The sequence below is a fragment of the Phalaenopsis equestris genome, unplaced genomic scaffold, assembly GCF_001263595.1.
Source record: "Phalaenopsis equestris unplaced genomic scaffold, ASM126359v1 Scaffold000610, whole genome shotgun sequence".
Classification (NCBI taxonomy): Eukaryota; Viridiplantae; Streptophyta; class Magnoliopsida; order Asparagales; family Orchidaceae; genus Phalaenopsis; species Phalaenopsis equestris.
In genome coordinates this window covers 614921-636781 of record NW_018165050.1, presented here as the reverse complement: position 1 = coordinate 636781, position 21861 = coordinate 614921, and the positions used below count along the sequence as shown (strand labels likewise).

At 35.1% G+C, this 21861-nt stretch overlaps 1 protein-coding gene across 1 annotated transcript in view; it reads left to right on the top strand.

Moving 5' to 3' along the window:
* Positions 1–426: 426 nt before the first annotated feature.
* LOC110029932 (trigger factor-like protein TIG, Chloroplastic) overlaps positions 427–21861 on the top strand; it is a gene marked incomplete at its 5' end in the record, with an annotated part of 51412 nt that continues 29977 nt past the window's right edge. Inside the window, 3 exons of the mRNA XM_020732431.1 lie at positions 427–516; positions 12380–12508; positions 12632–12720. Of these exons, the coding sequence (XP_020588090.1) occupies positions 427–516; positions 12380–12508; positions 12632–12720 (308 nt within the window). The remainder of the gene's footprint in view (positions 517–12379; positions 12509–12631; positions 12721–21861) is intronic.

The following is a 21861-nucleotide window of genomic DNA, read 5'->3' as shown; positions in this document are numbered from 1 at the left end:
AGTTAGAACAAAACATGTTATGTCATGCCATGGACCACTTTTATCTCGCCCATTGGCCCATACCTGTTGTCGACAAACGGGAAAAAAAGGGAGATTTTCAAGTCTCGTTCCTTGCAATAATTATCTCAAAATTTGACAATATGAAAGATTCTACACCTTAACATACCAGAGTATGCTATGGAGAAGACTAAGGATCCTCACCAAAGGTGAAATGGCCACAGTAAACTAACATATTACAACTAAATTACTTTCTTCATTTCTTTTTTTAGCAATTCTTTTGTGTTAATTATTTCAAGGGATTGGGTAGAGTATGAAGCTATATTTTGTTTCTTATATCATATAATGAGGCCTATATTGAAACATTTCGGTTTATTTATTTATTTATTATTTTTTTAAAATTAGCTTTTATATAAACTATTTTTCATATTACAGATTCAATTAAGCATAGAAGTTCCTCCAACCATCTGCAAGCAGAGTTACAACAAGGTTTTACATGAAATTTCTAAGCAAGCAAAGGTATAATGTTCGGCATCAAGTTCATACCTTCTCATGATTTAACATGTTTATGTTTTGTAGATATCGCTGAGCATGATACTATCGCATGCTATGTTAGAACTTCACATATATTTGTCTTAATTAATTTTCTTACTCATTCTTTTACGCCACGTGTGATGACTTATTAAAATGACTAACATGCATTTTTTATTCTATGAATTATTTACTAGCTTTGTTTTGAAATATACAACAACAACAACAAAACCTTAATCCCACTATGTTGGGTGGGCTAAATTAATCCTTTTTCTCCATTGCTTCTCATTTATTGTCATATTTTCATTTAGTTCTAATAAATTAAAATCATTTTTTATACAATAAGCTCAAGTCTTTCTAGGTCTATCTCTGCCTCTGCCTTTCTTTGCATAAGTTGAATCTAGAACATCACTCTCCAGCAACAATAACCTTTGCCTTTATTTTGAAATATAATGTGATGGAAAATAAATACGAATAAATAATGAACTTGTGATGCTTTGTATGATGCTTTGTATGATGCTTTGTTTGCCCCCTTTTTGTTAAATTCTAATAATCTTTCTATATATTCCCTCTTACTTTGTATGATGCTTTGTTTGCCCCCTTTTTGTTAAATTCTAATAATCCTTCTATATATTCCCTCTTAAGGAGTCTCTTTATTAAAATCATCACATCACATTATGATAAGGATCTCAATCGCAATAGAAAAGAGAGAAAGAGAGAGGAAATAGAAAAGAGCGAAAGAGAGAGGAAAATAGTAAGAAAATGAACAAAACAAAAAGGTGTGGAGGATTTTCATAGGGTAGCCTTATAAGATAAGGAACGGAGGCCCGAGAAAATCAGACCAAATCTCCAAAAAGTGACTTATGAAGGCCCTTCACATATAATCAGAGAATCAAAATTAATTTTTATTCTGGGTACATAAGCTCACACAAAATAGCATGGTCCTTTGATTAATTATAATTTGAAGGATGCCCAAATGACGCGATTAAAAAAAAATTTGCTTGTATTCCTAAATATCTTGAGGAGTATAAGATGAAATGATCTTGCAGTTTGTGCTGTTTCAATACGCGATACCTTATGTCTCAAAGCCTAATTGGGCTATGGGATAGCTGGTGAATCATCATACCCTTATGGGTGGTTACCCTTCGCATGACATGAGGGACTGTGAAACAACACAAATTATATATCAAAGGACTCCAAATCGGCTGAAAATAGGGTCCAAGGATAGGTTAGAAATTTTAAAGTTGGTGGGCATAATCCGGTCAAGATTTTATCGATCCATTATTTTTGGTTATCAGATTTCAAATCTATTTAGTTGCAGAGGTAGTAGGCCCAATGCAATCAAGAATTCTTTATCAACGGTCCACAAAATTGCGTTGTTCTAGGAAACTTTATGAACTAAGCCAAGGAAACGCGAACTGAAAACTTATGACTTAATCTAGTAGAAAGGATGAGGAATAATTTCTTTTAGAAGATGATGAGATGTCTATAGAAAGAAAAGAGGAGAAAATAGCTTGACCACAAGAGAGACTATTCAGCTTGGTTTATAATTTTATCAGGTTCAGGATAATCATTGAATTCCTCGTACCTTCTAAACAACCATCTAAGTGATTATAAATCATGTGATCAATCATTTGGGTGAGAAGCTGATATTTTAAGAAAATAGTATGGTGCATTATTATCCATTTCCAATGTGGATGCTTTAGTAATATGCTTATGTAAGGCTATAACTTGTATGTGAGCCAACTTTAGTTTAATGCAGGCCTGCATTCTCTTTTATGATGCGTACAGGAAGTAAAAATTGTGACCTATGGATTCTCAGTCACAAAGAAGAATCCAAAAATATAATTTTTCTTAAAATCGATTACACCATGAAAATTCACAACAATAAAAATCTTTAATATTTTCTCTATCAATTAGAGTTTTTTTACAAATGTTTAAAACTTTTTAAAAATGATAATTTTATCTTATGCACCTAAACATGTGCATGAACCCAAACAAATAGGATAGATTAATAAAGCACATGAAACAACACTCAATATATAATTAAACACATATTACAATAGATTATATAACGGCCGGCTCTAGCCGAGCTTTATAATTTCATCCGGTAAGAAAGGAAACGAAAGTGGTCGAGCTCCCCATATGTACAATCTGACCTAAAATTTATATAAAAGTAATATTTTGAAGTTAAGATATGAGACATTAAACATACAAAAACAAAGGCCAATATGCACAATAGATAAATGATGCAACTTACAATGAATTGTGCCCTGTGAGAGGGCTAAGCTAGAAAACATTTGCAAAAAAAATATTAGTACTTATTTTTACATTTGGCTACTTTTCTATGTGCATGATTCTTTATAGAATATCACATATATAGTCTTAATCTAATGTTGACACCACATCCAATCAACATGTTAGAAGGCAAACATAAAATGTGTGTTCAACACAAACAACATTTCACAATGTCACATATAAAAATCTTAACCAAGGCGGGAATAGACGGTTAGGCAGTGGAAATTAATTTTTCTATAACTAAGAATTTATAACCTAATTGAAATGAAAGTACTACTAAAGAAATTAAATTAAAATTTTCATTGTCCACGTCTATTATAAACATTTTCTCTTCTATTGTTATCATTTAATAGATTAGTTAAATTTGAAATATTAGTTTAAAATAATAGTGAGTTAACCATAGCCATTAAATATTCATTCTTCTAAACTATAATAAAAAAAAAGATACATTCCAATTAAACTTTATGTAAATTAATCTAAGAACATTTGAATGTTTTTACTATCTAATATGATCATTCAAGGTGATTCTAAACATAAATGGTCGAGCAGACCTTCGCTCGTCACATCTTCCTTTACGATTCTACAGTTTGGTGTGAAGTCAGGAGCGTGATTGGGTGCGTCGAGGGATTAATCGAAAGTTGAGAGGTAAGATTTATTTATATATTTTAATAATAATTATTATAAAAATAAATAAACTCATTAAGTATAGAAATTAAAGAATTGTTAAATATAAATAAATAAAAATTATCATAATCATTAATTAAGTAAATGAAATTAATTAAAAAAATAATAGTAAGGGGATTTTAGGATTAAACATAGACATAAGCATAAAAAACTTCAACTAAGCATATAATTAGTTATTATAAACTTTTTTTTTAGATGTCAAGCTAAAGGAGGTGAAGTCGGAATGAAAAGATTGGATTTTAAGCTAATTGAGCAATGTAAGAATTTTTACTTTTAAATTATGGTAACAATAATGCATTTCATCTAAATCACTCGCATTAGAACGACATTATACATTGGTACTGTTAGTAGAATATGATTATTATATTTTATTATTCAAATTGATAATTTATGAATGATTTGCATAATTATGCTTATTTATTACATACACATATTATAAAAGAAACATATTGGAATATATAGCTAATGAAATGATTTATGGCATGTTCGGGTGTGCATGATTGACTATGATTAAGTTCACCTCTTCATGATACTAGCAGATGAAAATTGTACCTGTGCATGTAAATGAAAAAAAATATTGATATTGATATACCTTCATCGGTATAAGTTTAAAAGGCGCTTCTGTGGCGATTGTATATAAATTAAAAAAAACTTGCATACATTAAATTGTATATTTATTATTATTATTTTTATTTGGTTATTACAAACTCCCCTCATAAGATTATGTTCAAAATTTATAAGTCTCTCACAATCCTCTTCTTATTATAGGTAACAAATGAACTATCTATAAAATTTATTATTGTTATTATTATTAATAAAAGTTCTCTATCTCATTCATTAAGTTGAAAAGTTGATACAATAAAACAAATGTTTAACACAAGATAACTCAACTAACTTCTCCCATCAACAAAAACAATATAACATAATAAGGATAACTGCACATCTTAAAAAAGTAATATAACAAAAAAAAACACACACATCCTTTACAGAAGAAATACACTAGAATGACACCCTTATAACATATAATAAAACATAACACTCACCAATCCATATTAGCATCAACGTCAACTACAAATTTTTCAGGCTCTTTATTAGTAAGGGAATAAACTCGGGTTGAACATGTAATGGTTGAGCTTGAGTAGGAGCTGAAGCTGTAGACTCTATCATTCTCTATCCACTTGCAGCCTTTTGTGAAGAAGCTCCAACTGATATCTGTCTTTCTGAGATTTTCTGGCTAAGTGAAGGGCAATATCTAGCTATGTGACCAGCCCGACGACACCAGTAACATGTATGAGAGCCCATCAAACATTCACCTCTTTGTTGTTTTTCACTTTTGACACACAAGTGATTACAATACTTTGAGAAACACTATTACTGAATTTATCAGAATTGAACCTGGGCTTCTTCCTAATGGATCCCTCTGATTGATCCACACACTCTCCTTTATTGATACTATTCCTCGTGTGCATCTCTCTCCTTACATTTCTTAATAAACTGATAATCGATCTCCACTCTTTTAGCTTGCTCTATTAATACTGATAATCATCAATCCCCAATGTCACCAAAGATTTTTTGATTGAATTCTTTAATCAAGAAAGGAATCTATAGTATTTTTCTTCTGCAGTAGCTATCAATTATGTTGCATATCTCGTCAATATTGTGACCTCTGCTTCATATTGCACAATTGTCTTCTCTCCTTGCACTAACTTGATGAACTTATCTTGCATTTGTTTTTGAGTGGATAGGGGTACAAACCATTTTCTGAAAAGCTTCACAAAATCCTCCCAACTTACCATCATGTTGGGTGTATTTCGTAGATTGTTTTGACTGCCCATGACATCATCTTTCAGCTTCTTCATTCGGCATAATTGTAGCTAACGACACTATTCTTTTATCAAGACATGTCATGCTATCTAGAATATTTTCTATCATCATCAACTAATTCTTTGTTTCAATTGGATCTTCAATTCCCTTGAACAAAGGTGAACATATATCTTGAAATTTCTTTAAATACTTATCCACAATAATTGTATTATTCCCACCAAGCTGTGGTCTGGACTTCTTAATTAACTGTGTCATTGCTGCTGTCATTTGGGTCAGGGCATTCGTGTTCACATTTATAGCAGGTGATACTTCTTCATTTCTAACCAGACTTCTCTCTTCTATAATCTCAAGTGGATCCATTTGTGTGAATTAACAATATAATTTAGTTAGTGTTAAATTAAACTTTTAATTTTATTATTATATAATTGTCTTGTAATTATACTATTGGTTTCTTCATAAAAAAATGTATTATTTCATCCGAAACCTTTCTTTGATACTACTTTTGTTATGTGATTTAGAATTAACCAAAACAAGAATAAACTGTCAGATGGTAGAAATTAAGTTTTTTATAACCAACAATTTATACTCTAACTGAAATGAAATAACAGCTAACGATAGTAAATTTAATTAATACAATTAAATTTTCCCTATTTCTTATTGTTTGCGTCTGTTATAACTATTTTCTCTTTTATTATTCATATTTTAAGCAAATAGTTAAACCTTAAATGTTTGTTTGAAATAATAGTGAGCTAACTATAGTCAGTGAATACTCATACTCGTAAATTATAGTAACATAATTAAAAAAATTAATATGCATGTTGATTAAAATTTAATTAAATTAATCTAAGAACATTTGAAAGTTAGTATCAGGGCTACAAATTTAGCTCGAGGATCATTAATCACTCAAAAATCGATTCAAATTTTAGCTCGGATCGAGATCAGATTGAAATAAATAAGTCAAGCTATAAGCCGAAACTTTGAATTGAATTTTTTTCGAGCCAACTTCAAGTCATACGCGGATCGGATCGAACTAGCTTGATATCGACTCAAAGTATTATTTTTTTAATATATATATATATATATTATATAATGTTGAATAAATTTGAATATAACAAGTCATGAGCTGATTTCAAGCCTATTTCGGGCTGGAAATAGATCAAATAACTCAAATTTAAGCCAACTGGTTTCATTTCGAGCTAGATCGAGCCAATTTTGAGCGGAAATGGATCAAAATAATTCAATTTAAGTCTGCTCATTTTGATTTTGAGTCGAATCGAGCTCAATTCAATTTCAAACTGAGCTGGCTCGAATATAATATAACAAGTCACGAGCCGATTTCGAGCCACACTCAATCCATTCAAACCAATTTCAAGCCGACCCAGTTTGGATCTAAATCGGATCATTAAACAACACTAATTTGTACGATCTAATATGCTCATTCAAGGTGATTCTAAACATTAACTATGTCTTACAGTATCATTTACATATTAATATCTTTTTGATTTGTATACAACCGTCACAGGAGTACCATTTAAACTTGTACCAATGAAGGTATATTAATATCACTATCTTTCTTCATTTACGTGCACACATATCTTAGCTTTCCCCCACCAGTATTATAAAGGGATGAACTCAATCATGCACATGCAAACGTACTATAAATCATTTCATTTGTATTCTAAAAAAATTAATATGTATGTCGATTAAACTTTATATAAATTAATCTAAGAATATTTGAAAGTTTGTAATAGAGTTAGAGTATAGGAGCGCCATGATGTTGACAAAGGCAGTGCCAAGGCGCGAAGGCCCACGATGTTGCTACATGCATCGCCATTGTTCTGAGCCTTATGTCACCAATACTGACATCTAATCCAAATACTGGCTACATGCCATGATGTGCGAGCTAGTGTCCAAATGCCCTAGAACTAAAAATGCTTTTTTTTGTGTTCTTATAAATTCTTTCCGCTCAACGGTGGGACTTGAGTGTATATTCTATTCATCTCACTTGGGTTAGGTTAGGTGGGTGAGATCTATAGCCGTCAAACTCATACCGAGTGCAATGGTTGCAAATCCAAGAGACGTCTGACCAAATCGAGACTATTGGACTCCAACAAGTAAATCTGATAACCGGGAGTGGTTTCTCTAAGTTGCTGGGTGTTTCTCTAAGTTGTTGGCAAAAAAAAACACGAACTTAAACCCACTGCCACATGTGGGCTTGGTTAGATTGAAAGAGCCAAAGTAGAAGATGGTTCCATAACGTTGCATCATTCAACGTCAAGACATTATGATTGCAAAAAGGTTGGTGTCATGGCGCTGCTTCAAGCAATGCCATGGTGCAGTGAGATCCTATTTTTCTGGATATCACAGGGAATGCAATGGACGTGAGATGGGTTTCCTACAATCTATGCACTCATATCTATGCTTAAGTCTCTGTTTGGCGTAGCTGTAGCTGCGCTGCCCCAGAAAGCTACTGCGGGTAAGTTGCTGCGGCGAAGCCGGCTGCTTGTTTGTTGCAGCTGAGTGAAAATAACTGTGGAACAACTGTTTCTGAAAAATTGACCATTCGGTCCCTGTTTAGTGAAGTTGTTTAAAACAGAACTATGACAATGACATATTTGTTATTTCAGAAGTAGAAATTTGTTTCAAAACATAACAGAAGTACAAATACACCACTCACTTAGCAGTGAATATCAAAAGTACTAAGAAAAAGAAAAAAAAAACTAATGAAATTAGAAGTAAACTAATAATGATATTGTCTTTAATGTGAAGGCAATGAATGTCTCCTCTTAAACTGTTCTCCAATGATGCTATTAATTCGCTATCACTTCCAGGGGACACCCCCAACATTGACACAATGATTTAAAAGATTCATGCTATAGTTTTTTTACAAAATATTTATGTGGTTGTTGATTAGTTAATGCAAACCTTCATTTTTTGCACCCAGGACTTGGGAACCGGCACTTGTATTTACATATCTCACACCTAAACTGACATATTTACATAGCACATTGGTACTTTAAACCTATAAATGAAAATATGCACTAAAAATTATTCAGAGGCTATCTGTTTTACTGCCTCACAAATGGGTGCGTGCGTGTGAATAAATTAGAGAAGAAGTACAGATGTTTCATGTGAGTAAGAATCACAATGAAGGCAATGAAGTTCTGTTGCCCTTTCATAATACATGCCCCAATGAAGTATGAGGATCTAAGCATACTTTGTCATGGAACAAATTATTCAGAATATCTATTTTATTGCCACCATTGCTGTTAGAATAACTTCTCAAAGCATAACATTTTGCAATTCAATTTGCATGAGCATGGTTAAGCATGACATCAACTACCAATGTTTCATAGCAGTGGGGATAAGAATGGTGGCAACCAAGTTCTGTTGCCCTATCATTCACAATTTTGTTAGTATATGCCCCGGAGTGGTATCAGTATATAAGCATAGCTTGGCATGGAACAAATTGTTCAAAGGCAATCTACTTGACTGCCTCATTTATGTGTGTGTGTGTAATTGAAAAGAGAAGATTCTCTAAGCATAACAAGAATAGCTGAAGTGTCAATAAGAATGGTGGCAAAAAAGTTCTGTTGCCCTACCATAAACAATCTTCCTACTTTATTTCCCGAAGGGGTATCAATATATAAGCATAAAATGGCATGGATCAAATTATGCGGAGGCTATCTACTTTACTGCCTAATTATGGGTGTGTGTGTCATTGAAAAAAAAAAAGAACTTCTCTAAGCATAACATTTTACAATTCGGTTTGCTTGAGCATGCTCTAACATACAAGAACTGCTGATTCTTCATAGAAGTGAGAATCACAATGGTGGCAACCAAGTTCTGTTGCCCTATCATACATAATTTTCTGGCCATATGCCCCATAGAGGTAACAATATATATGCGTAGAATGGCTTGAAACACATTATTCAGAGGCTATCTACTTGATTACCTCATTTATGGGTCCCTGTATGTTATTGAAGCATAGACTTCATCCGACTTTTTGAAAGAAAATGCTGTTTGCATCAGCATCCTAAAAAAAAAACGATGAGCTAGAGATATCTTATGGATCCAAGGGCTAAGCATATCATTTGTATTTTGCTTTGCATGAACATTCTCAAACAGAGATAAAGGATAAGAAACAACCACCAAACCGACCAACACAAATCGACCACCAAAATCAAATAAACACAAGAAAAACTTCACCGGGCAAATCCACAATAAACGAGAGATTTCTAAAGGAAAATATTGGTTGAGAATAATTATACTGGAAGGAGAAGATCTTCGGAACTACAGTTTGGTCAGCAAAAGGTCACACTCTGCGGGGTGCGGGGGGAGAACAAACGAAGGAGAAATTAGGGGTACGAGAGTAAAAAGTGGAGCGGTAACGAGGGCCGCGGGATCTCACTCGCGGTCGCTAGCGAAACGCCGTGCCAAACAAAACCAAATCACGGCCTCCCGCCGCACCGCGCAGAGGAAGCCGCGCCAAACAGAGCCTAAGTTTCTTCAGCAAGCTCAAGGGCTCTAGGAAGGAAAGAAAGATGGAGAAAAGGGAGACACTCATGTATGTGGGGTTAAGGTCGGTTTCTGACATGCTGCTCTTCATAGTGAGATGTTTTGAGTTGATGGAGAAAGGCACGCGAAGCTTCCTCTTTCACGTGATGGCTTCTAAGAAGAGTGAGAACCGAAATTTATATCTTCCTTCTCCTTTTCTTCATCTCCTTCACCTCAGCTCAGGAAGCTCAAAAAAGTTCCAAACTTCAACCCTCAAAAACCAACCATGGCCCCCTCAAGCCTCTTTAGCTCAAGTATCTTCAGCCAAGCCAAGCCGAGCTAAGTAAGTTTCATAGCAGAAACCTCTTTGGCTTATGGTGTACTTCCCTTTGGAGGAGGCCCAAAACTGGTAGCTTATCCCTGCCATTAAAGTGGGCAAGCTCAGCTATGCCCATGCACCTGTCCTTTTTGGAAAATATGATATCATTAAGAATTTCTGAAACTGGTGGTGGCACTATTGTGAGTGTTGCGGTGCTACACTTAGCTATGGCTAGATGTAGTTGATAGAGAAGATGGTGCCAGTCACCTTATGCCATATTTAGCTCAACACAGAGATTAAAGCACCTAGGCGCTTGATATAAGTTCTTTGATGTTACAAATGTGAAGTAAATGCTCCCAAATATAAAGAGTAATGTGCTTAGGTGCTTGTTGTAGTGTTAGAGCATGTTCAAAGATGCGATGATAAACTGAGAGCTTTGGCTGTGGAGTTGCAAAACTCAGCACTGCAGCGATGACCTCATTCTCCAATACTAGTGGAAACTTGGTTTCAGAGCGACTCTGGATTGAGTCAAAGGAAGTGGGGATCGTATGTGCTTGATGCATAAAAAATGATGCCAACCCGCTTATTTGCAAATTGAACAAATTTCTTGGCCTGCAAAGATCAATTATGATTTTCGAGAAAGATTAATTATGATCGTTCATAGTTGACATTAGCAAAAATACTGTGAAAGCATAGACATTTGCATTTAAAAGTAAGATGTACTTATCTTAATGTCTTGTTTGAATGTCTAGAAGTTTGTAAAATGTCTAAAGAAAATAAGGGCTTTGAACCTCCATTAGTAACAAAATGATCTCCATTTTGTTGTTTTTAATCAAGCGGTGATTGTGTTCCCTTCACTTTTTGGTTTCATTAGAATATCACATGTACTGTTATTCTACGGAAATTTATGTTAATAGAAGCTCATTGTACATTTGGTAACAGCTTCTGGGCGTAATTTGGGGGTGAATTCAGCTTTTCCAAGAACTTCATTGCCCACATTATCGCTCTTTCTTGGCAGATCTGGTTGGAAAGAGATGCAAAACTGTATTTCTTATCATAGCTTGTGGCAAATTTTTGATATGTTCTAGGTTGGGGGTGCGTGAGTTAAATCTTCAAATGAAGTATTGTTGTTGTTCAAAGTAAATAGTAATAAACAGGCTTTAAACAGGGAAAATAACCATTAAAATTATCTTTCTGGCTTCAACCATGCAACTCTGATATAATCATCTGACTAAAGTCCAACTCAACAACCTATAATTATAACTTGACAATATATATAATTAAGGGGTCTGCAAAACATAGCTCAGAACAACTTTTTGCCCCTTCAAAAATCATGTGCAAATTAACAACACACTTCTTATAGCCTTTTTCTATCACTGTTCCGCATTTCATGAAATACACAACAATTATCATTCATCAAGCTTGAATGATATGCCCATCTAATATCACTAGTTTGCAAATGAATTGTTTGCTCATTCTGTTTGAAGTTGCGTAGTCTCAAAGCCATGACAGCTGGTCGCGTGATATTAAGGTTTGAGGTTTAACAGATCAGTGTTAAGAAAATGTGTGAGCCAAATTTTTTAAGCGAATATTTTGTTCTTCAGAACTAAGGTTCTGGTAGTTTGGCCATCTAGTAATGAAATGCAACAGACTGGTATTATATCAATGTGCTGTAACTGAAGAAATAAAACATAATTGGAAAACACCTTTCATTTTTTCTGCAGATTCATAATTATCTTAGAATTGGATATTTTCTTATGAGTTTTTTGGTGACACAACATGTGTATTGCTTTTGAAATTATATGCTACAAGGCAGTTAAGTGCATCTCATATGTTTGGAGGCTTGCTTGTGTCTATACTACAAGTTGAAGATTATTTATTTGAGTTAAGCCGTCTTCTCAGCTCATTTGAAGCTCCTCTTTTTTGTTTCAGTTTTTCCTATGAATCAAAAGGTTACACCAATAATTAGGTTGAATGATAGCCAGCTATAAAAATTTGTTATTGTTCAATAATGTTTTATAATGTTAGATTTATGCTTTACAGAAGATTTTGACCATAAAGAATTTTGATGATCGAAGTGTGTTGGTGATGATGAATGACAAAAAAAAATTAACTTTCATTAATTCTCTATGTGCTTTATGCACAAAACTTCATGGTTCTGCTCCAGCTGTAAGTTTTTTTTATTATAGATGTATAATTGCATGTACATTGATTATGAATTGTCTTTAGGTTCCTGGGTTTCGTCCTGGGAAGAAAGTTCCAGAGAACATATTGATAAATTACGTGGGCAGGCATAATATGCAGCATGCTGTAATTGAAGCAATTTTGAAGAAAACACTTCCACAAGCGATGAAATCGGTACGAAGCATTTGCTTTACAAGCATAGCTTTATGTTCTGTGACTGCTATCTGAATAAACAGATAACAGTTGTTTCATGCCAAAAAATACAACTTTTGTCCATGTATTCTATAATTAGTGTAGGTGGAAGGAAGGGCTTTGAAGGATTCTGTTCGAATTGCGACTAATTTTGCGGAGATGTATGATACCTTTTCCCCGGAAGATTATTTCAGGTTTGTGTTAGTTAATTTATTATCGTAATCTGGATTTTCGTTCTTGGCTGTTCTCTATCCTTTTTCATATGTTTGCATTAAATAATTACATTGTGAAAAGCAGCTCTGTATATTGTCTGTGCTTCAAATCATGATTGGACGCTACTTTTGACTGTATTAGAAGGATTTATCTATATGTCCAGCTTAAGTAATTGCTATGAGCCATGGGCAGATTGTTGCTTAAACAGTTAGACCTGAAATCAAGTATGCAGAACTTAGATGGGAGAACCGACAAAAGCATTTTCCATTTCCATAGTTGAACTATTAAACTGCTCTGATGTGATCAAGAGAAGAACTTAGGTTCAAAGATGTGATTTTGAATGATGGCTCATTGATTTAATTCGGAAAACTAGCATGGTATTATAGTCATCTTTATCTGGCTTCAAATATTGATATCCTTCCCCGGTCTTTTTTAAGTCCTACATTTGGTGATAATTTTCGTTCTTTTGAATTCTGTGAGTGAAATAACACTAAATCAGTCATGGTCATTCTTCATTTTGATTTATTTTGCCGAGGCCTTGGTTAATTTGCTATTATTGCAGCGGCTACATCACTTGGGAGATGCAGCTTGCACAGTAACAGCTGCTTCAGTGGTGCCATGCCATAGCTGCACCCTCAATCCTAAATTTATAGTGCCACAGGTGTGGTCTGTTGCTTGTAGTGGCTGCTGCTGCTGCTGTGAGTGCTGATGGTTATTTTTGTTCTCAATGGCACAAGAGGACATTAGTTGATGGCAGTGGTGCCGAACAAAGAAAGGGTATGAGAGATAAAGAGCGGAGAATGATTTGAGTTTTTGTGTATTTAATTAAGAATCTTGTACTTTTATTTATACAATAGAATTTGAGGCTACTTTTGATGATTTCTACCTATGAAAATACTAATCGCTTAGTAATCACATGAAGTAAAAAAATATTAGTAATCTTGTTCCATATTTATAGCTGCAAAAATAACTTGCGGAGGAAAATTGCTTCTGGTATTCACAAATAGGGTATATATATATAGAGAGAAATCAATCCCTCATTTTTTACAAACTTATCTCACCTAAATTATAAAAGGAAATAATTCTAAATAAAAATAGAAAAATGTAAAATATGAAAGGAATAAACCAAAACAAAGGTTTCCTTAGATGTCCAAACAAATCTTCCAAGATTTGGATGTGGTGGCTGACCCACGTGAGAAAGATATATATGTGAAAAACTAGTTCTTCTCAGATTTCCACACTGCCCTCAAGCTGGGTCGTAGATATTGTAGAGACCAAGCTTGGTATTGAATTATGAGAAGTTGTTGAAAGGAAGAGTTTTGGTACATTTCAGCACTGCCAATCACTTTTCTCAACTCCACTACTTTTGTGTATCTCGAGGTTGGTGTGCTGCCCTAAATTATATCCAAAGTAGAACTTAAAGTCTTCATCCTATACTTTTTTATAATCTTCATCCCGCACTTAATTATCAACCCCAAGGGTTTCTACTTTACAATATGATGACAATTATTAGTGCTAAAAGCCAACTTAATAATCTATGGGAAGTTACAAGGAAAAGAAAGAACAGCTGCAGGAAAAAACCAAGAAAGGGCCTGCAACAGGGAGAAGTTTTGACGGATGGGCCTACAACATAAAAATTTGTTGCGGGGAGAATTTTGGAGGAGGGCCTGCAATAGGGACCCTTCTGGCTTTAAGGAGAGTTTCAAAGGGGTCTGCAGTAGAGAGAATTTTTGTTGTAAGGAAGAGCTACGAAACTGCCTGAAGGGAATAGTTTCTGATGGAGGAGGATTTGCTGCTATGAAGATTCCGACGACAAAGTTTGAACAGAGGAGATCTTGCAGGGAGAATTTCAGTGCAATGAAGAAGATGAGCTCTAAAGGAAGGCCTGCAGGTTGGCTGAAAGGATTCCGGTAGATGATGGTCTGCAAAAGCAGGATTCCAGCTATAGGGAGAGCTCTAGTGGACAAGGAGAACAGAGGAGGACCTACATGGACTTTTGCGGCGTGAAGGAAGTGTTCTAGCATTGATGATTGTAGGGAGAAACTCCAAAGGAGGGCCCATTGCAGGGAAAAGCTCCGATCGAGGGTCTGCTGTAGCGAAAAACTTCGGAGAAGAGCCTACAAGAAGACAGGTGGTTGTACGAAAGATTCCAGTAGTTGCTGTTGTTGCAGAGGACTTAGGAGGGTCTATCAGAGGAAGAGAGTTTGCATCGAGGGCCTATTACAAGATCCTTCCGCCTTTACGCAAGATTGCTAACAAAGAAGAGGTCGTTGTGTGTTGCCGAGTCAATTAGAAGACTGGCGGAGGCCGCTGGGTGTAGTAGCGACGGGGAACATGCTGATGAGGAGGTGAACAAAAAAAGACAAGAAGATTCGAACGAAAGAGATGCACTTCCATGTGTCGAGAGAAGATTGGAATGCAGAGCTTTGCCTTCTCGCATGCGCACGTGGAGAAGACGCAACAACCCTAACTCTCTAATGTATGAGAGGAGACAAATTTAATGCGTCGAAGATGGTGTCAGAGAAATCTTAGGGATTCTTCATTGTCGTCAGTGCTGCTATTACTGTTGCAAGAAGATTCTGGCGATGGAGGCAAAGGAATAGAGAGACAGGGAATCCAAGAGGTGTTTCTTCAGAGGAGGGTTACATTTTTCTTCCCCTCGGCATTTACAGCTTCTTGGGGAGGAGGCAGCGACTGTTGCTCCAATTCAAAACTGGAATCTGCCTCTTCACCATCTTCTTCTCCATCTTCTGAGTCTGTTTCAGAAGGAGGAGAGGTACTCAAACCCTACTTAAACCATCCGAGGTTCGAGAATCTCTCAACTATGGTAGTGGGTTGGCTTTTGCAGGAAGGAGATCCAGCTGGGAAGGGCTAACTGTAGGAAGGGTTTGACTGCATGAAGGATTCACGACCTTAGTTGACAATAGAAGTAAGTTCCGGCGGGGAAGGATCTGGTAGTAGGATGTTTTGACTGGGAAGGATATGATTGAAGGAAGGATTTGGTTGGCAGAAAGAAGAATTGTGGCTTTGGGAAAGAAAGTCTGGTTCTAGCAGAGGAAGTTCTGGTTTAGTTGGGCGGTGATCCAACAACTATCGGAGGAATTCTTCCAATAAGAACAATCTAGGCGAACTTTAGAGGTTTGTTTAGGAGCAAGTCAGGTGGATTTATAGAGGTTTGTTGATTTCTACTAGAGAGAGAAATCCATTTACACTAGAGATTGAATATGATTTACACTAGAGAGAACGGTTGATCTCTGTTGGCAAGAAAAACTCTCAGACAACTTCTAACTTCAACTTGCGGCTGAAAGGGAAAAAATAGTGCCTCTGTTTTTGGCCACAACATCTACGTCTAGAAGGAGACATCGACACAAGCAGGGAGGGAGGCCGACAGTTCTGAAAGAAAGTTCAGTGCTGGAGTGTTTTCTGACCCCGGCAATGAGCACTTCATCCGATTATGGGAGGAGGCCAAGCATTAAAAGGATGGCAGGAAGCAATTCAGGCAGGTCGGGAGCTTGGCTCTGATGCCATGTAGAAATTACTCGGGGAGGAAAATTGTTTCTTCTATTTTTCACAAATAGGGTATGTATAGAGAGAAAAATCATCCCTCGTTTACAGTCACCAAATATATTTATTTTAAATTAGAAAAGGAAATAATTCTTAATAAAAAAAAAACATAAAATATGAATGAAATAAACCAAATCAAAGGTTTTCTAAGATATCTCAAACAAATCCCTCATGATTTGTGTAATAATAATTATAATAATAATAATAATAATAATAATAGCAATTAATTGAATAGACACGCAGGATAAGCGCCCCTTCGGTTACGACTTAAGAGTTGTATTACTCTTTATTCAAACCAACATAGAGAATGAGCAACAAACAACAGGAGAGATCGAGAAGAGAAACTGTTGTGCCCTAGTTGAGGTAGGATGAAGAAGTTGCAGGAGAAATGTGCGGCCACTATGCAGTATCGAGTTGTGCGAAGGAGAAGAATCTGCGGTATTGTGTCGAGACCGAAGGCGGAGGAAGAAGAGTGAGGCAACGACATCAAAGGCTTACCTGGAGCGAGCCACGATCGAGGAGGAAGAAGCTACGACTTCTTTCGCTGGTGCAGTACGAAGGAGAAGAAGCTGAAGAAGAGAAGGAAGAGGAGACCACAGGTATTATTTGCGTTGAAGCTGACGATCTTTGCGTCCGGCTTGTGCAGAGGAAGGTCCTACGCTTGGTCTGTGGGGATGAGTTGGGACGGAGGGAAAGGAGAAAGAAGGGCAGGATCTCGTGCGTGTTATGTTTATAAGACCCGGAACTGAGTTGTGTCTATGGGATTGAAGCTTTAGGTAAGCAGAAGTTGCTTTTAAGTTTTACATATATAAGTTTATGTAATTAATAGATTTTAATATTCATAATTAAAATTTATGAATTTAACCATGCATTATTAGAGGATAATTTTTTAAGGACTATCGAGTTGAAAATTATTGGTAAGGTAAGTTTGGATTATATTAATTACTTGGATGTGAAATATTTGTTTACATGCTAAATGTTAATAGTAGGTTTAATTTACTCAGATATAAAAGTGGAAGATTAAAGGTGAGTCAATTAGTTGTAAGAAGAATGAGGAGACTTGTCTAAGGAAGCAAACCAAATCATTTTAAGGTAATGAATGGTATAATTTTTTATTTGTGCTATTTTTATTATATGTCATTAGATATATTAAAATTTTCTTTTAGAATAAAATTTCTTATAATTATATGCATACTTAATTAATAGATAATAATCAATAAGTGAAGTGAGAAGTTAAGCAATTAGGGCTGTCATTTAAGACTAAGGTGAGTGATTATTTTCTTTTATACATTAATATGTTACTTAAAGAATAGTTACTTTATTAAATAGTTTAAAACAAGTATTTCTTTCATGTCTTGCATTTTGATTGTCTGAAATGGTATCACAAATGAGAGGAAAATTATCGATATCTTCAATGAAGATGCATTTTAAGTAATTTTAAATCATATGAAATGAAATGTAAATGTTTAAGTCATACATGATTGCTCTCAGATGGTACTGACAAGAGATGCAATGTACTCGTGCAAGTTAAAAGAAATGGTAAAGGTGTACATCCAAGTACAATTTGAGGGTACCTTCGGGCACAATTTAGAATATATCTTCAGACACATTTTTTATGATACCTTCGGGTATGATGGTAATCCTATAATGCTATTAAAGATGTTAAATTGGTAAATAATTAAAGTAAAACATGAATATATAAAATTAAAGTGAAAGTTCAAGCTTTTATAAAGACATGAGTTGCATTTTCTTTTGGTCATTCATGCATACATAAACATCGCAATTTAATGTATTTTAGATTATAATTACTTAGTAATTCATATTTACAATTACAATTAATATTTTTTTTCCAGGAGATAAAGTTTTAGGTTCATGCCTGGTATGAGAGACTTGGTTTACATGAGTAAGACTGCGGTTGATAAGTACTAGTATGATATGTTTGTAATTTCTTTTTTTGGTACTATTTCTTTTGGGTAGAAATATGTTGTAAGGATTAAAATTTTGCTTGCAGATTTCCTGTTACTGTTAGATGATTTAAATTTCTTTATTGTTCCTGTAGATTATTAGACTCTTTTATATATATTGTAAGATTTAAAAATTAATGGCTATCGAATCACATCTCTGAGCCCAGACAAAAATTGGTGACAATTCTCTGTATTAGGAATCAATTGAGGCGTATAGCTTAGGAGCATAGTGAATTCGGCCACCCTATACAAATCAGATAAACTTGTTCTGCATTTGTCTTCTGTCAGACAATAGTACAAACTAGTCTTTAAAGTTACTCACGAACTCTCCCTACTGAATCATGTAACTAACTCTGCCACCAAATTTCTTTTGCAACTTTCCACACCATTATCTTCTAGCTTCTCCCTCTAATGCAAATGTTACAAGTGTAACCATCATCTCTAGAGGACAACATAACGCATCTAACATCTAAGATTTTTTCCACCCTCAACTACCAGTTTTTAGCATTCACTGTACCTCCTATAGAAAAGAGAGGTGATCTCATATCCTGAAGTAATTTCAAGTACTTTTCCATCCGACCTCTATTGGAACTTGCTTGAGTTTGAGAGTTCTTAATCAACCACATTATTGCAATCATCATCTCAGTAAGGAAATATGGCTAAGAATTGCTCTAAATTGGGTTAGAGAGCTCCAACAAATTCTAGAGGCAGAGGAGCTATGGTAGATCGAGGGCAGTTGAATCTTTAGGATCAGTGTCAAATTCAGGCAGGACTGAGCAAAATGTTCAACCCAAAGTATATGTTCTTTCGCAACAGGAAACTAAGGACTCTCTTGACGTCATCACAGATATGCTTTAAACTAGTGCACCTTAAGCATCATAGGATTCATGTCATATCATACATAAAACAAGTAACAATTTAAATAAGTCAACTCTAAATGTTTAATGCGATGATTTTAATGACATATATCATGTATCTTCAAAATAGACTGATAAGAGTATTATTTGATTTTATACCCGATCAACTGACAAATGAATGTTATTTCAATACTTGTGATACTTATGACTGGTGGAAATGATTTTGAAGCCCAACTTATTTTGTTGCCTTGGTGGAATTTGATATGATTTTATACATGGATTGGATGTCTAAAAATTGTCATTATTGATGACAATAAGAAAATCATTAAAATGAATTTGCCTGGGGAGACAGAAGTTAAATTTTGTGGTGACCGAGGATTAAGATTAACATCCATGATTATCACTTGTTTGAAATCATGTAAATTGTTGAATCGTGGAAGTCAATGCTTTCTTGCTCATGTAGCAGATAATTCGAAGGAAGTGAAATATTTGGGCGATATTCCAGTGGTAAGAGAATATCCAGAGGTGTTCCTTGATGATTTACTAGGATTAACACCAGTGTCAGAGATTGATTTCAACATTGAGCTCTTGCTAGGTTCTGAGCCTGTATCCAAGACACCCTACAAAATGGTTTGAATAAGCTCACTAATAAAAATAAATATCTACTGCTGATGATTGACTATTTTTTTAATCAGTTGAAAGAAGCTTCTGTATTTTCAAAGATTGATCCGAGGTTAAATTATCACCAGCTGAGGATTAGAGAAGAAAACATAGCGAAGACAACTTTCAGGGCCAGATATGTGCACTATGAATTCGTGGTGATGACATTTAGACTAATAAATGCTTCAACAGTTTTCATGGACCTGATGAATGGCGTTTTCATGCAGTTTTTGGATACTTTTGTGATCGTCTTTATAGATGATATATTGGTATATTTGAGGGATGAAGTCAGTCATACAGATCATTTACATGCCGTGCTACCAATTTTTAAGGAGAATACACTTTATGCCAAAAATTTCAAATGTGATTTTGGATTAAAAGTGTGGCTTTTCTTGGGCACATCATCAGTGAAAACGATATATCTATGGATTAGAGTAAGGTTAAGACGATTACAGATTGGCCAAGGCCCACTAATTTCATTGAGGTCAAGAGTTTTCTAGGTCTGACAACTTATTACAAGAGGCTTGTTGAGGGGTTTTGACAGATTACTATGTCGTTGTCAATGTTGACTTAAAACCATTGAAATTTGACTGGTCCAATTGTTGTGAGGAGGTTTTTCAAATGCTAAATACTTGCTTAATGCCTGCTCCAGTATTAGCCATTCCATCGGCTTCTGATGGGTTTCAAATTTTAAGTAATGCATCTTTGAGGGGTTTGGGTTGTGTGCTTATGCAGCATAGTAAGGTCATTGCATATGCATCACAACAATTGAAAAATCATTAAAATATTTTATCCCACACCTGACTTTGAGCTTGTTGTAGTTGTATTTGCACTTAAGATACGAAGTCATTATCTATATAGAGTTAGATGTGAAGTTTTTTCTAGCTACTAGAGTTTGAAATATATCTTCACTCAGAAAGCGTTGAACCTGAGGCAGAAGAAGTAACTGTAATCTATTAAAGATTATGATTCAGATATTCAGTATCATGTGCTGAGTAGGAAAGTTTTAGGTAATTTGAACTATTTAAATACTTACGGGAGCAGTTAATTAAAGATCTGGAGATGTTGACACTATCTATAGTTGATTCCGGTGATGATAGTATGATTTAATTATATCAGTTGAAGCTGTAGTCAACTTTGGAGGGCAGAATTGGATGTTGAGGAGTCTGAAAGAATTCTGGATTATGATGAGAAGAAGTTGCGGAATAGAGAGATCCTTTTTGTCAAAATTTAATGGAGGCATGAGTCGGAGAAGTGTGCTATTTGGGAGGTCTCTAAGATGCTAGAAAGATATCCTCAACTTTTCTATTGAGACATGTTTGCTGTTGTATTTAATATTTTCATATTTCAAGGATGAAATTTTATAAGAAGGGGAGATTGTAATAACAAATAATAATAATAATAATTAATTGAATAGAAACGAAGGATAAGCACCCCTTCGGTTATGACTTAAGAGTTGTATTACTCATTCGAGCCAACCTAGAGAATGAACAAAAGATAATGGGAGAGATCGAGAAGAGAAACTGTCATGCCTTAGTCGAGGAAGGAAGAAATCACAGGAGAAATATGCGGCCACTATGCAGTATCAAGCTGTGCGAAGGAGAAGAACCTGCGATATTGTGTCGAGACCTAAGGCAGAGGAAGGAGAGGGAGACGGCGACGTCGAAGTCTTACTTAGATCGAGCCACGATCAAGAAAGAGGAAGCTACGACTTCTTATGTTGGTGCAGTGCGAAAGAGAAGAAGCTGAAGTGCTATCTGTGTTGAAGCCAACAATCCTTGTGTGCTGCTTCTGCAGACGAAGGAGGTCCTGCTTTTCGTCTGTGGGGATAAGTCGGGACTGAATGAGAGGAGGAAGAAGAGAAGGATCTTCAAAACCTTTCATGCGTGTTAGGGATATAGATCCTGAAGCCAACCGTGTGTATGAGATCGAAGCTTTAGGTAAGTATCAGATGCTTTTAAGTTTTACATATATAAATTTATGTAATTAAATAAATTATATTATTCACAATTAAAATTTATGAATTTAAATCAGACATTATTAGAGGATAATTGCTTCAGGATTGTCGGGTTGAACA